This window comes from Dunckerocampus dactyliophorus, chromosome 10 (assembly GCF_027744805.1).
Source record: "Dunckerocampus dactyliophorus isolate RoL2022-P2 chromosome 10, RoL_Ddac_1.1, whole genome shotgun sequence".
Classification (NCBI taxonomy): Eukaryota; Metazoa; Chordata; class Actinopteri; order Syngnathiformes; family Syngnathidae; genus Dunckerocampus; species Dunckerocampus dactyliophorus.
Genome location: NC_072828.1, coordinates 26,565,427 through 26,582,974, shown reverse-complemented (window position 1 = coordinate 26,582,974; position 17,548 = coordinate 26,565,427). Strand labels below are relative to the sequence as shown.

The 17,548-nt window shown below is 40.3% G+C and overlaps 1 protein-coding gene across 3 annotated transcripts in view; it reads right to left on the bottom strand.

Annotated features, from left to right (window-relative positions):
* Positions 1-17,548, bottom strand: part of LOC129188826 (adhesion G-protein coupled receptor D2) — a 102,133-nt gene that overhangs the window by 40,566 nt on the left and 44,019 nt on the right. For all 3 annotated transcript variants that reach the window (XM_054789854.1, XM_054789856.1, XM_054789855.1), the window contains 3 exons: positions 15,559-15,600; positions 8,023-8,076; positions 2,972-3,125 (listed from right to left, as the gene is read on the bottom strand). In XM_054789854.1, coding sequence (XP_054645829.1) covers positions 2,972-3,125; positions 8,023-8,076; positions 15,559-15,600 — 250 coding nt within the window. The remainder of the gene's footprint in view (positions 1-2,971; positions 3,126-8,022; positions 8,077-15,558; positions 15,601-17,548) is intronic.

Sequence of the window (17,548 nt, the reverse complement as noted above, 5' to 3'; positions counted from 1 at the left end):
TGTGACATGTATTTTCTCACAGGCAATTCATACTGTCTAACATTTGCAGCATTTCTTGAAATGCTGGCTTGTCTGTCACGTCCTGTGAGTGAGCCTGCGCGACAGTTTAGTTTGTTTCCAGTTTTATGCCTTAGTTCCTGTTTGATGCCTTTTGTTTGTAGTGCTTCCTGTTTTGCCATGCTTTGTGTTTTTCCTGCTTTGCTTTGTTTGAGTTGGGTAAGTTCGTTTTGTTACTTTTACGTTGCTACCACCGGTAAATAAATTCGACATACTAGCTCGTTCGTGTCGATGAGCTCTCTTTGCTCATTAGTATTCCCACTTGAGGGCAGTGGTATGAAAGCATCTTTTCCCCTCTCAATTTCCACAGCGTTACCTTGCGTCGCTCCCCACGATGCCCCGCTTTTTTGCTGTGTGTATTCGATAGCGACCCCGCCTCCCCCGCAAAGACAAAAGCGACTGTATGACTAACAAGAGTGTCCGCCATTGTTATGTGAAGCGTGTCGGTGCTGAATCAATGCACAGAGTGAACTCTTTCCTGTCAGTTTGGAGGTGAAAGATGAGAAAAAGAGACGTGATGCACATGGCAAAATTATTGAGTTTATTTTCATTTAGTTTGTGATTTATTTATACGTTATCGCAAGACTGTTTTTTTCCGAATGAGAAATCTTGTCAAGTTTTATTCTTACCTTCTCCATTTTAAGCAGAACCCGAAACCGCGGCACAACCCTAAACAGTGACCTCTCCTTTCAACTTTACCTGCTTGAATGTGGCAACTCCAGTTTTATGCACAATCAAGTGCATTATTAAGTTTTCTGAGAGCAGCACGGCTCGGCCAGATAGATTGATGTCAGCGTGTCTGTTCAGTGTTTCAGTTCAACAGGACATTTCTCATGTCTGATTTCACTCGACCGCTACAGAGAGCCTTGCACTAATGCATCACAGATAAGCCAGAGGCTGAACAGTGGGGAAATAGGATGTATTTAAAAGCAATTTGAGGGACTGCGGTATTTCCAAAATATTGACATCGGTAGAATAGTGATTGACAGTTTTTTTCCGGTTGGATTCTCTGCTCTTGCATGGATCTGATCCAAGTGTCTGTCAGTCCAAGAGTTGGGGTAGACACATGCTGGCACGCTCCGTATTGTTGGGACAACAAGATTATTACTACCGAGTTCTTTGAGGAAGAGCGCCACCACTTTGAAGAGCACCGCTGTGCCTGCACAAGGGCTGTGCAAACCCCTGCAGGGACGCGCTCCAATAAGATAACATCAAACATGCAAGCGTTCCCCTTCCATGAAGACACAATGTCTTGTCAAAAAAAAAAAAAAAAACAATAGTCATTCCTCGCCACTTGACGCTTCTACTTTTGCGGCCTCACTCTATGGTTTGTGTTTGTTTATGTTTTTCTTCCAAAATCATATTGCCGTTCCTCACTGTTGACTACCGCCTATTATTTGTCAAAAATATGCATACTGTATGTAAGAAAACGCTACATATTTTGGCCTAATGTTTCTTCTATTCTTATTCATTTTCTTGTGTTTTCTTTCTTTTTTTGGGAGAATGAACAGAATAAGAATTTCATTGCATAGTATGACTACCTGTCTTACTGTGCATATGACAATAAAACTCTTGAATCTTGAATCTTAAATCGCGCATTTTCAAGTATAAAATGGACAAAATGAAGTAAAATACAAATTGTAATTATAATGTACATACTGTAAGTATTATTACCATACTACATAAGTGTCGTAAGCGCATCAAATGAAACTAAACCATAGGCTTGGGGTATGCGTGTGTGTGTGATTCTATATTAGAGCTGGAACGATGAATCCATGAAGTCACTGATTATCCAATGACTCAAAATTTTGGTATTCGGTTTGTTCGTTTTTTTTTTTTTATTTATCGCTTTTTATTAAATGGCTTTTTTTATGTAAATATAATCAGGTTTCAGGCTCTCAAATGTGAATATTTGATCATTTCCTTGGTCATCCGTGAAAGCAGACCTATTATCTTTGTGTTTAGGCAAAAAAGGACATTCATACACAACAGCTTTGACTTTAAAAAACAGTGATGGACATTTATGCCTCTTTTCTGATGTCTTGCGGACCAAACCACTAACTGATTGTGTTTGCGTCAAATAGATTTGGTCCATCTACGGCCTCATACTCATAATCGTTAGTTGCACCCCTCGTCTATATTATGTCTTATTTGTGTCTTATATGTCTTTTTTTCTGTTGTTATACCTGCTATATTGGGTAATGGCAGTGTAAAGGTCACTATAGGGGTGCTATTTTATGTCTAGAGGGCTCTAATAAAGTTAAAAACTGTATGCTTCTATGCTCTAGCTACAAAAATATTCCATATACAAATAAGGAATCCTACTTCACGGAAATTGCGGGATAACTGAGGGATGACTGTGTACTACCTTAATTACGACCATATTAGAGAAGAAGTCTTTGTATCTACAATCCGCAAAGGCTGAATCAATGCAGCTGCATTCTTCTTGTTTGTTGAGGACGTTTCACCGTTAATCCAAAAGGCTTCTTCAGTTATCCTAACAACGTTAGGACAGGAGATGTCCTAACTTCTCTCTGCCAAGGATCGCCTCGTTCAACAGGAAGAGTGGTCACTAACGAGCTAGGGTGTTGTGGCCAACAACAACCCAATTGTGACACCCCCAGGGGACATACCCACGAGAGACATGAACAGGGAGACTCCACGCTTCAAAATGTTGAACTGCAGCAGCCTTTTGGATGAAAGGTGAAACATCAGAGTGAACAAACAAAAAGAGTCCAGATGCCTACAATTACATTTGGGTAAACAAATTATGAATTTTATCACATCTTTTACCGCTGAGACACCAATCTGTGGATTTGTCTGACAGATTCATTTGTCATTAAAAAAAAAACGTAAATCTTACCACCTTGTAACCAACATACACACTTTGACTGCATGACTCTTAACAACTTACATGTCCTACTGTCGTCCTCTATTTGCAGGCATTGCGTGTTGCTGTTCGGGAAAAAGGGGGCGGCTGCCTCCTCCTGGCTCGGGGTTGTTGCCTGTGGGAAACTGATGGGGCGAGAGCTGGTGACGGAGCTGGACGGCCGGGAACTGGCACAGTTCTGAGAAGGAGAGATGTCAGAGCAAGATCAGAAGACTGCAGGACCAGTTTAAATTCATGATATTTCGTAGCAAATAAACGCACCAAATGTTTTTTTCCCCCCTATTTTACTCTCTACTCTATTCCTGCGTTCCTGTGATTGCTCACTTAGCTAAGCTTGCCTTACGCAAATTAACCAGTGCAACTCTTTGCTTTCTAACGCAAATATTAAAATGACATTACATCATTGAAAGGGTATTTATCTATAGATCTTTTTCAAATGTAGGCTATACCTTCTGTTTTCGTCAAATGCACAGTTATTGTATTCCATAAGTGACCAGCAAAACTGCATCCATCTACAGTATCTATCTCTCTTCTACTGTACAGTATGTATTACAAAAATCAAACGTACTGCAACAGATGTGGAACAGACAGAGACGGGGGGTAGGATTAAATAAGCTTTGCTTCTTTCTACTCCTTTTGGACATGTGGAACTGTGAATTGAATTGTGTGATGCATTCCATTGTAACTAGTGTGCATGTCCAAATCCAATTAAATCATTACCATTACAAGTCATCTATCCATCTATCTCACCGTGCCATGCTGGTGTTGTACGTGCACGTGCTACACGCATGCACAGGAGTATAATAATAATGATAATATAATTATGATTAGTATTAATAATAACAATATTACTATTATCCAATAAATCATATTTTTTAGCAGTAATACCAGTAGTTGTAGTAGTAGTAGTATAATTATTATTAGATTATTGTGGTTATTGAAATTATTATTATTATAATAATACATGCTATAGACTGTATATATACACATTATATACTCTTTAAATTGCAAAAACAGCATGGCAAAAAAACTAAATACACTTATTAATAGTTCATGTTAACACAACCAAACAACAAAAATAGTGTGATATTAGGTGTCATGCTATTTACATTATTTTTGTTGTGTTGTTTTACTGTAAACTACTTCAAGTTCATGAAAATTGTGAATAATTTTAAAATTGGATATCTGAAAAGTAGCATCAGCTGGTTAATACATTACAATCCTTAAAAAAAAGTGTTTCCTCGAGGTATAGTATATAGAACCTGTGTTATGTCATCAAATGTACAACCAGGCTGGAAATGTGGATTTTTGAAAGTAAAGTAAAGTCAAAAATAAGTAGAAAAGTAAAGAAAATAGTTTGTATGCAGGATTATATTTACAAAAGCCTTGTCTAATAAGAATTTAGTTCACACAGTTGATGATGCACCAAAGGTGACAAAGTGACATTCATCCTTCCATCTACAGTACTTTCTATGCCGCTTATCCTCACCAAGGTCGCGGGCATGCTGGAGCCTATCCTGACTTCGGGCCAGAGGCGGGGTACACCCTGGACTGGTCGCCAGCCAATCGCAGGGCACATATAGACAAACAACCATTCACACTCACATTCACACCTATGGACAATTTAGAGTCGCCAATTAATCTAACATGCATGTTTTTGGATTGTGGGAGGAAAGCGGAGTACCTGGAGAAAACCCACGCACGCACAGGGAGAACATGCACACTTGATTCGAACCCAGATCTTCCCGATCTCCTGACTGTGTGGCCAAAATGGTAAACACTCAGCCACCGTGAAAGTGACGCTCATGTCGCCAGTTACTAGTCTGCTTTCAATCCAAAATAGTACTTAACGTGTTGTTGTTGTTATTTTCTACTCAATTCTCATGATCTTGACACAAGTGCCCATCTGGCTTTTGGGTAAGGTACCCTCCTTCATCACCCCCTGCCCAAAAAAAACGATACCAATCAAATATACCTTGTCTTCATGTGAATTAAGATTTTTTTAAAAACAACAACTAATCCACATCCAACTTCTATCTAGATTTCAGCAGTGTCAGGGGCGAGAAGGGGTTGTTTTTTATTTGGGAGCAGAAACTGACAGCTTTATTTCACCAAGCAATCTGGCTGTCTATGTACAAGAAGGAGGTCAGGGTGGGTCAGAAGGTCCTTGGTATCAAACAGGCAAGCCGCACTGGTCCAAGTGGCTGTGCGCTAGTGTGTGTGTTTCAAATGAAAAGCCCAGGGGGCTAGGAAAACCGTGTGGGGGGGCCCTCTTTTAGGAAAGGGGTTAAGGGTGCATCAGTGGGGATAAAAGGGGGGGGGGGGGAAGCGGAGAGCGTGTGATTACAACAAACTGTTTATGAGGTTGTCAAGGTCACAAGTGTGTCTCATCACCGAACCTTGCTAGGAGTTAATTCTCACCTTTTTTTCCTTTTTTTTTTTTTTTTAAATCCAAATTCTGGCACCCGCAACTTCCTTTGGCTCCATTGTGGGTTATTTGATCACCGTGATCAAAAGAAAAGCAGTGATTTGTAGCGTAACTGTAAAAAAAACTACAGTCAACCGCTAATGACATCATAGACGGGCGACGGAGCTGACTTCCGCTTCCTGTTTTCATGTACTAGCAAGCTGCTAACAAGGTCGTTGTGCGATTAAAATAATACCTGAGCCTTAACAACACACACAGTGCACTGATAACACAGCAAGGCTCACGTCATGTTGTACGGTAAATGGAAAATGTACGCCAGCAAAGGCTAAATATGGCCGTAATTTTTCAAAGTTAACCAAAAAACACGTGCGTTGAAGGACCGCCGGCCAAACGGAAAAATGTTACCAGTGAAGCATAAAAACAATAATGTGCAATAATGGTGGGATTCTGCTGTACATTTTACCTGTATTATCACATATGCGGAAATTATTACTGATGCGTTTTCTCTGCAACAAACCTATTTTTGAAATAAAAAAACAATTCAATTATTTTTTTGACCAAAAATCTGCAAATTGACAGGGATCCACTGTAATGCACCATACAAGCCCTGCTACCTCCAACTGGTGTCATTCATCTTCAAATGACCCCACATGCAGTAAGACCAGTAAAGCCTGTCTAACCCTCAGCAGGCGAGGCACAATACCCAATCCTATGTTTTACAACAAGGGGATATATGGGGGCATGTGCGGTCATCTAGAGCCAAATGTCTCCCCTCCAAGCAGAGGACAGGTGGATACGGTATTTCAAACAGGATTTATGGCACCAAACAGCATTAGCTAAAAACCGTCAGGTGGCAGCAATGGCTAAAAAACGCATTCTGGTAGCGGAACCCAGCGAGATTGGAAAACCACCACCTCAAGAGCAAGCAGTAAAAATGACAGTAGATGGCGGGGGGGGGGCTCACAGATGCCGTGAGCAGTCAATATATCAAGCAGCACCAGTGGCAAGGGGCCCCATTAGCCCCCAACCCAGCCTGGCAGACACATCTGATCTATTTATTTATTTCATTTGGTCACATTCTTACCGTGTCTATCTCGGAGCTGGTGGGGGCGTCAAAGGAAGAGGGTAGCGCATGATATTTGGAAAAATCAATCTGCACTCACTAATGGTTTCATGACCTGATGGGTGCAAGGTGGGGAATATTGTTGGGTGTATATGTGGGGGTCAGGGTGCGGTGGGAGGGGTAGGACAGCATGTTAGCGGCTATAAAGCCTAGGAAGCGGAGGGAAGTTGATGCGATCGCTAACAAGTCACACAAATGTGGATGCTGCGATGAGAAAGGGCGTTGGGGTCATTCTTTGAACACAGTGAACAAACTTTACATGAAAAAAATTGCAAGCAAGCAAAATATTGCAGGTGTCAACATGTCAAAGATACCGTGGAGAAGGGGTAGGGGCGCTTCTTCGTACTCCTTTTCGGACATGTTGAATTGTGCAAATGTTATCACGTGATTGAATATCAAGGGTAAGTAAATGTCCCTTCTTGACATGTCGTGCAATCAAGCAACACAACTCCCGTTATATATCTATCACTGCTGCAGAACCCAATCTACGTTTTACCAAAGCCTCACCTTCCAGAGTCCCTATGATTACTGTAATGACCCAATAATGACCAGAAAGCGCAGAGTGTCTCACTTCACAAAAGTTAAAGACTTATGGTCAGAAAAGTAAGTGTGGACCCGAGAGATGTTGGTCACGACTTGTCAATATCCTCAAAGACTCGACTTGGACTTTGACATCAATGACTCGGGACTTTGGTGTCATGACTTGAAAATACTTGAGATTTTCAGTGAATGTGTTGAGTAAAATGTGTCCGCATTCGAAGTGTCCAACTGACGTGATCACGACATTGTGTCGTTTCCAGCACGACGACATGTTTTCGGAATGAATCGCTTAACGTCCAATCGGGTTTAAGAACAAACAATGAGCGTGCGGCTTACATTTGCGTGCGCTGACGACATCCTGAATGCTGTGTAAGCACTCAAGTCTTGTCACGCTTGTCTTGTTTTATTTTAAAAATAAAACGATTCAAAAGGCAACCTCATTGTAAAAATGACACTAAACAGTGCTTATGACTTGTAAGGACTCGACTCGACCTGTCTTGTCTGACTTTAGACTTGACTTGGACTTGCACGTCTATACTTGAGACTGATTTAACAGCCTAACGGGCCGTGTTTGGCCAGCGGGCCGTAGTTGCCCGTGTCTGGCTTAGGTTGTGATTTTCTGATGCACAGGCACACACACACACACACACACACACACACACACACACACACGGGGCAGCATCTCAGGCATACAACAGGGTATAAATACTGGCCTGACACTTTAATGTCAGGGGACAGCTTGTCCTGGATTAGAAACTTGTAAGCCACCACAGAGGTTGACATTACTGGGATGAAGGGTGGGGGTTGTTATTACGGGGGTGTATGTGATCTATAAGGGCATCTAACATAGACTGTGGACCAGTGAGAGGCTGTAAGAGGTTGTTTTGTGGCCAGCTCTCGTCGGCACTATTGGAGTGACTATTGTGTTTCCTTCCACAATGTGTGTGTTTTTGTGTGTGCACAACACAACAAAGGATTACTTACTGAAAAATGAAGCGCTTTCCTCCTCTCCTTGATCCTGTTGACCGTGCTCCGAACCTGACAGAACAGGAGAGATACTTTAACGGTGTGAAAACACGGAACTCAAAACACACCAGTACTTGACAAGCAAGCAAAGACGGAGGGACACGTGGGAGGAAATGAAACATTTGAGCGGACGTTTGCACGGGTGCCGACGGCGAGTGGAAGACAACGTGTTAAGTGTGTGTGCTTACACGAGTAAAAGTGTTGGAGTGTGTCCCGGCGGCTAATGGGACTTGAAAGTGACACATAGAGTCGGCAAACTCAGAAGACGACTTGGAGCTATCATCTGTCAACACGCAGCGGCGAGACCAACAAATGGAGCTATTGGAGGAGGAGGGACCGCCCTTGCAGAACAGATTACATTTTTATACTCCGGATGGAAACGGAGTAGAGATCTCCATCATTTAACACGGACCAGACAGCACTGATTTCCAAAAATTTCAGAGTAAAAATACACTTGAAGTATAAAAATTATCAATAACATACAGTAAGTAGTGAATATCACTGTAAATCAAAAAGCATCTTTTCATAAATATAATATTCAAATGAACCATGCAATGTTGTTGACTTGATGATGCAACATTTTCACTCATAATCTGAATGACAATTTATTGCATTTGGAAGGGTCATTTTATATATATACACACACACACACACACACATACATATATATATACATATATATATACATATATATATATAATTATACACATACATATATATATATGTATGTGTATATATATATACATACATATATACTGTATATATATACACACACATACATATATACACATACATATATATATGTATGTGTATATATATACACACATATATATATATGTATGTGTATATATATACACATACATATATATATGTATGTGTGTATATATATATATATATATATATATATATATATGTGTATATATATATACATACATATATACTTTATATATATATACACACACATACATATATACACATACATATATATATATGTATGTGTATATATATATACTGTATATTTTATCATAATAAAATAAAAATATTTTATTTATAATTATATTTTGTATTAAATTAATTTCAAATAAAATATATTCATACATAATTATTCATTTTTTTATGTTATGTATTTATTGATAAAAACTGATTAAATGAAATGAAATGAAATGAAATGAATTAGGATAGTGCACATTAACGAACAGTCCGATACAGAGTTTACTTGAGCCAGTTGATAGAATAGTTTTCATCGGCAGTCCTGAGGCAGGAAGTATTAATATGAAAATATACAATATCAAATTTTAAAAAAGCACAAATTCATAAAAATGACATTACAACAATAAAATTAGTCAAGGTGAGGACATGACTGGGAACTATGAAGAAAAGATTTTTTTTTTTAACATACATTGATACAATATCTACTTTATTATGTCTACTTTTCTAATTACTGTAGTCACATCATCCAGCAGGCTTTTAATGTGTTTCTAAAAACAGAAGCATTTTTATTTACTGAATCAAACTCACCTGAGTGTGTTTGTTCCATGAATTCCACATGTAAACAATATAAGAAAAGAATACTCCTGATTTGTACATTGATTCAGTGATAACCAGCTGTTAGGAACTATAATGGTGCTGAAACAATGCAGGTTTTATTTCATTATTGAATGCAACAATTGCTTATTAAAAGCTGTATTTTATACTTGGTGTCATAAAAAAGTGTACTGAATGACATAAAATGAAATTTACAAGATCCAAATCATGTGTGCGTGTGTTCATGCACATTGTCGACACTCACTGTAAATTTGCGGTGGCTGGGGACGCAACACATAAGGCCAGCCCACCCTGTTAGTGAATATGCATTATGGCTTCTGGCTTCATTAAGTCTCAGCTTTATATAAATTATGACACGCCGCCGAGCAGCCACACACACAGACGACACACAGGCAGCATGTGCATATATTTTACATACGGCTGTGCTCAAGTGCCACATAATGAAGAGGAGCTAACACGTGTGACAGCACAGAATCAACACAACCCGCGCCGTATATTCAAAGCGGGGCCTATTCATTCTGGCAAGATGTGCAACAAGTGCAGATACCGGAGGAATTATTACTCCATTGTTTAATGGAGGTGGGGGGGTTCCGGGGATTTCACCGATATCAAAAGCAGCCTTCGTGCTGAGGCAATTACATGACATCACTTAATGAATCATTTGACAATGAGGGGAAGGGCATTGTTTTAGATGATTGTTATGTGTTTAAGGGCTTTAGCGCGCACTCAAGGTTCCGCAACGATGCAAAGTTGAGCAATTAACATATGAAAGCGACAACACCTGCCGCCATCCTTGGAGCTGATGGAAATAAAAGGTCATCAAAGCGCGTTAATACAAGGTGACCACCAAGGAAAAGCTAATTGCAATGAATAATGGGGAGTTTTGTCAGGTAATTAGCTATTAAAAACACCGCATTTTGAGTATATTAGCTGCAAAGCCCATCTTCTATGCCATATTCATGAAGACGGGAATCCAGCTTCATGAATTTCCCGACACTGAGGCAATTTTCCTTAGCATATCAAAGTTTTTTTTTTCTTTTTTAAATAAATTTGGTTAATACACATCTAATTTGCTTCAGCAACAGAAACTCGTGTTGCTTTTCAGACTTTTTATGACCAGCAATTTTAACTCTGTGTTTCACCATAATTTCACCCGTGCGCTTGCATCGAATGGGGATGAATATCAACATTTGCGGTCCCTGTGCATGTAAGACCAATGACAACATCATTCAAGTAGAACAGGTCGTCCCAACTAGTGCATTTTATCACGTGTCGGCAACTCTTTCTCCTGACGAGTCTAAGAAAATGAGTCTAACAATGTTAAAATTGTAAGAAGTGGAATGGGGCCGTACGGTGGCCTAGTGGTTAGCATGGTGGCCACACAGTCAGGAGGGTTCTGGATTCAAATCTCCGCTTGGGTATCTCTATGTGGCATATGCATGTTCTCCCCGTGCATGATTTTCTCCGGGCACTCCAGTTTCCTCCCACATTCCAAAAACATGCATGTTACGGTAATTGGAGACTCGGTATGAATGTGACTCTCTATGTGCCCTGCAATTGGCTGGCGAGGATAAGCGTCATAGAAAATGACTGAATGACATAATTAACTAACAGTAAAATGCCACCCTACATACAAGAAAAATAACACTTTGTATTTTTACTATCAGCAGTATTAGTGCGGAAGTAAAACAGTGTGAAACACAGGAAACGGTTGTAAAATGTGTCATTGTTACCGTGTGGAAGTATAAGTCGCATCAGTCAAAAATGCAAAAAACAGTATTTATGTTTAGCGGTGTCATGGCGCAAGAAGATGACGCCAGAGGGAGGGGGCAATGTTTACACCAACAGGGAGACAAAAAAGTCAAAATAAGCCAATTTTTTAAGCGTATGTATACAATGGAAACTTACCTGTGTAATAAATGTCAGAATGTTCCCAAAGAAGACACTTTTGATGACATATTTCATGAATCCTGGATGCATCCAACAGCCATATTTTAACACCAAAACCTTTATTTTTATTCGCAAATGAATTCAAATAGACTGAAAATCATACGTGTGCATTTAGTTAGTCAGTGGCTGACACAGCAGCTATAGACATAATTCGTGTACTAATTTAACAACACTGCTGTCTAAAATATCACATTTCTAGATCCACACAGGTATCAATACTATACAGCAGTTGCACATTACTTACAGACACACAGTCTCCTAGGCAGAAGCAAATTAAAAAGTATTCCGTAACTGAAAGCGTCCGGTATGCACCGTATCACTGATTTGTGTGCCTAACTGCGCCACAAGCTTAACTCGATGAATTATTGCGGCTACTGGGTGTCACTAAAAAAAAACTATAACTTACACCTGGCTATAAGTTGAAGGACCGGCCAAGTATGGGAAAAACAGGGTGACTTTTCGTCCTGAAAATAGGGTAAATGTTCCTAAGCTCTTATTAACAAAACTTGTGGGGAACAGAGAGAATTGAGAATGTATTAAAAGTATTCTAGATGTGTTCCGTTCCATAATATATGATCATTTGACCCCTTCATTACATCGCAAACACAAAGAGGACGCATCCTGCACTGCATCGGATGTTGCACATTGTGTGGGCAGTCTTCTTCCAGGGCCAGCTTTTTCTTAACAGTGCTGTTAGTTTAGCTAAAGGGAAAACTGCATTATGAGCTATACCATGCACAGTCTGTGGTAATGTTTCACTGGAGCAGATGGCCCTGAGCAACGTCAAATCAGCTATGTAAAAAACCTTTAAGCTTGTGGTTCAATAAATTCTCATTTCCCATCTGGCAACACTGGTGTGGGCCATGGAAAAGGCCGGAAAACTCTGAAGTAGAAGCTACCAAGTGATTTGCACAGATTTGTGATTATAGGAAACATCAGCAACCAGACTTTTCCAGCTCTGTGAAACAGCTCATAATAATGCATTTTATTGTGTCAATTCTTTTTATGAACATATTTCCTCTGGATGCCAGAGATGGTGAAAAATCTCAATCTTAGATGGCTCTTGGAATTAAAGCGCACGCAACAAAAGACAGCAGTGATCCTTTCACTGACATGAAATCACCTCATCACTATTTACTTCTCTTCAAACATCACCAAAGGAGAGTGATCCTGGATGCTCGGTCATATTGCTGGATTATGTACACATAGTACTCCCAAACTGTGACAACCTTTGGGTCAAGGACAACCTGAGTTTAAGAAAATGAATTTGAAAGCACTAAAAAAGCCACTTAAGCAAGAATGCAGCGTTGATTTATTTTACAGCATGGAAGGGTGAGCCCTGCCCGTCTCTGGACTGTGGCTCATCTTTGACTGAAGGACAGCTCCTCAAGCATCGAGAGGATTTGAGGAAACCAAAGGCAACTCATGCAGCACATCAAGTGGAGGTTTTTTGCTAACACAACAGAGTAAAAGGCTACGGCAGTACCCGGAAGAGGAATGATGCAGGACTAGATGAATAACCATTACTAACCATTGACCAGCTGTCAAACGTAGTGATGTGTTACCCAACTCGTCAACTCCAGCCATGATGACCTTGGACATTCAATCAAAGTGCCAAAAGACAAAGATGTTTATATCCATCCCAACACTCGGTGATGACTTTGTTACTTCAGTACACAATATCTACAAATATGTTTTATCTGTTAACATCCTGAGGCACACAAAAACTCCAAACGTGCTAAAAAAAAAAGCAATTTTTCCCAGAGGAAATAACGTCAATTCAATTCATCTGTTCCAGACACCCGATAATATGAACAAAAAATACACTTTATAGAGAATAATTACAGTTTTACGTGCAGAAAACAATGTGAAATCATTCTAAATGAAATGGACAAATGAACATTTAACATCATTTTTACCTTGATAGACTCTTGTTGGCAAAGACGGCTTTGCGATGAGTTTTTTTGTTGAATTCAATATTGTTTCTCACCTTCTTTATAAAATTGCTGGCACTCGCATCTCTCTTTGGCTCCGTGGCAGGTTATTTAGCGGTCACACTCGGACAGTGAGTCACCAACGCGTAGGGTGCTTTGTTTTGGGCACTCCATTCCGCAGAATGATAACGCACAAGGCAACCGGACTGCTTTGTTATTTATAGTTGATTTTATTAATTTATTTATTTGCTGTGCAAAAATTGAAAATTTTCGTCAGAATCATACGGAAAATGAGGCTTTTGAAAACCTAGGTTTTACTGTATTTTAATAGAATTAGATGAAATTGTCACCTTAAACTGTATTGGCAACAGGTTCTGAAAAATAGCATTAAATTAAACATGGGACACATGCTCAGGGCATATTTTCTATACATTTATTTTTTTTTGGAGAATGAGTAAGATTGGTATGAATAAAAACATTAAACAAATAATATTGTCTGTTTTCACTTTTTCTTCCATGATTCATACTCTTTCTACAGGCGTGTCCAATGTAGTACATTGATTCCATACAGCGAAACCTTGGTTGACGTCAAAAATTTACAGCAACATTTTGCCTCGGTTAGGTTTTCCGCTCAGCGTACAATAGAGTATGGGACACGTCTTGCCGTGGTATTAAAAGACTGTGTGAGGTCAACTGTGTTTTTTTTTTTTTAATCATAAAACATCTTTTTTTTAGCAGCCCATTAGCTCGCTCCTACATTGGAAGAGGAACCGGAATTCAGCTCCATCACCCGTCTATAGCAGTTGACTCCGTAGTTCTTTGCAACTAACACAGCTACGTCACAAGTCTCTGCTTTTCTTATTCATCACGGCTGCAAAATAACCCACATTGGAGCCAAAGAAAGTTGGAAGTGGCAGCATTTTGATAACGAAGGCGAGGAACATTGAACTGAAGAAATAACTCATAAAACATGCAGGTGGTGTCAGAGTGGCTCTCGCTGCCACTTCGCCGTCTTTGTCAACAATCACGTCTTCAATCAAGGTAAAAAATACCGTAAATTCTTCACTATGAGCCACTACTTTTTTCACACGCTTTGAACCCTGCGGCTTAAACAATGATGTTGCTAATTTATGGCTAAAAGAACTTACACTTCACATGAAGCTTAGAGTGCAGATTCATTCAGTGTTTGCTAATATCACGTGTTGAAGTCTTATGGAGCGATTGTGTTTTGATCTGACAAATCTTAAGTAAGCTGATCAACTGTAGAATTACTGCCTGGACTGCTTGAACCGCGGCAGCTGTTAAGTCCCGATGAAAAAAAGCGTCTCACGTCTTCAACACAACTTCTTAAAGTGCTTTGCTGCTTCCATGCAATACAAAATGTCCATTAAACTAATTAAAAACTCCAAATTTGGCCTGGGGATGAATAATTTAACTGATGAACAGGATTCAAGCTGCTTCACCTGAGCACATGTAAAGTTTGACCAAGAGTGATCACCATAACGTGAGTCCCATTCATTACATTTCATCTCTCGCCAGAGCATATCTAAATGATAATAACGCAGCATCTCAGTATGCAATGCTCTCGGGCCTTCACTGCGTATGTTTCTTGCTCCGCCTTACATATCAAGACTATATGAGGGGACCTGGCAAAGCACCGGCCAAGCGGCTTTGTCAGGATTCTAAATGGAGGGCTGTGAGTTTAAAAACTTAAAGAGGCAGTGAAATATTAGCCAATGTGGGTGAGCAATGAGTGGCTGAGAACGGCGGCGTGTCAGTGTTTAATGGTCGGACTCGGATGCATATAAGTTAGTCCAAGCATGAAGGGCAGCGGGACGCTTGCGTGGAAACGATGTCCCCCTCCCTTCCATCCCGGCCCTCCTCCCGCCATCAACCATCACACGCTCTCACACACACACACACACACACACACACACAACTTGCAGCAACCCCCCCTCCCGCCCTCCCTCCCCCCCACCGGCACAGCTTTTAACCATGGAGCCCATCAGAAACTTGTCATTTCTCTCATTCACTGCGACAGCCTTGAGACACAATGCAGACTTACCTCTGTGTTGTACACCCCATATATCAGGAAGATGAACAGGCCCTGCAAACAGACAAAGAGGAACAAGGAATAAGGTGGGAGGACAAAGTTGTTACACTCTCTTATCATCAAGAAAAGATCAGCTCTAATGACCGGAATGATGAGCAGTTTATTTTGAAAAGGAATGAGACGAGAAGCCGCGCTTAAAATGACAACTTCTCCAAACTGAGGCCCCCTTTTGTATGGCCGAGCTCGCGTTTGTATCCTCTACAATAGCGGAGTCCCTCACTCAAGCTTCATCGCAAAATGTCCAAGGTTCAAACCCATTTTTGTCAATAAAGTACATTTGTGTCAATACGGATTCTGACGGAGATAGAAACACACACACACACACACACACACACACACCAAGATCGAGTGCAAGCAGACACAATATAAACATTGGCAGCTACACAAACACACCAAAGGAGACACACAAAAAGAGAGCAATTCAAACCAGACAAACCATCAAGGAAAAGCATTGGAGGAAAGCAAAGCGAGAGGGAGAAAGGAACATCATGAAAAAATGACACATAAAGGCAGATATTTCATGTTCACACAAGCCCATGGCTACTGTGGTACCGTGAAGCCAACAATGCCGTGCCCTTGGATGCATAAATGCTGCACTTTGGGTCACAGAAAAATAGTTTGGTTTTTTTTGCACTGGAAATCTTTTTACATACAAGTTTGCAGATCATAATGTAAACCAATTGCCTTAACGGAAATGCGGAGGAGCGCTTTCTTCAAGCACTGATGCAAAAGACGTACGACAAATCACGAAAACTTGGGGTAAAGTCCGGTAAAGGTCAGCAGAAACAATGGATTCTCTGAAAAGCCACTTTGGTTCTCGCGCACACAAATGCACATTAGAAAGTAAGTTGATCCCCGCTATTTGCGTGGGTTATGGCCCAAGGCTAACCACGAACGGCGAGTAATTGACACACCGATAAAAATGCATATTTTTGACACAAGGCTCGGTCACCTCGCCTTCCAAACCCTCCTGCTAGCTTGACATTGATCAACAGTTACAATAAAAGTGACTGATATTTCCCCTTCTCTCTTCAATTACCATTGTTCACCTGCAACACAATCCAGTTTGAAGCACTAATTACGCCTGACACACTTATTAAAGTATAAAATGTATGAGTACGCACCACTCATGAATAATAATGCAAGACGATCGATAAACAGATGGAATCAGAGTCATCATGGTCTAACCTTTAGCTCGGTCGGCAGGCTGGCGCATCTCCAGGCCGCGTCTACATAATCCAATAATATTTTAACTTGTGCTCACCTCGCTGCAAGTTTTGAGGCCTGATTGCATGTCGAAGCTAGTGCTTCATTCACGTTTGCTTCTTACGGCACACAATTACGGTGCATTCAAGGGCCGCCAAACGGAGTGAGAAAACTCAATGCTCGACGAAAAAACATTAGCAGTGAATGAGATGCGTTTTCTGTGGGGGGGAAAAGGCATCTTTTCAGAGGAAAAAAAACATTTTTTTTTAACAAAAATACACAATTTATGTGTAAATGCGTGGAGCAACTGCACAATGTTTTCTGTGGTATCGCAAAGCCTCTCGTCAATGATCTATCTTTCCTATAAAAAGCAGCATGCACACTATTAGTTCAGGCTGCACCTGTACGGTTTCAAACTGACAAAACCTGATGACGACACTGCATGAGGTACGTAAATACCGTGTCATCATAAGAGAACAACAAATGACGACAATGGAGGGCATCCAGCATTGGCTTTGTCCTGTGGCTAGTTCCTGAGACTTTTTCAGAAAATGTTTCCTCACAGATACGTACCGATGCACACACACACACACACACGATGCCGACACGCGGGCACACAAAATAATACATGTTCTTTGCTTAATTTGCAACAGATACCCCGTTGTATTGCATTAGAATTGCAATTCCCAACTCATTGTTTCAATTTGATTAGCATGTTTTTGATCATTGCTCTGAT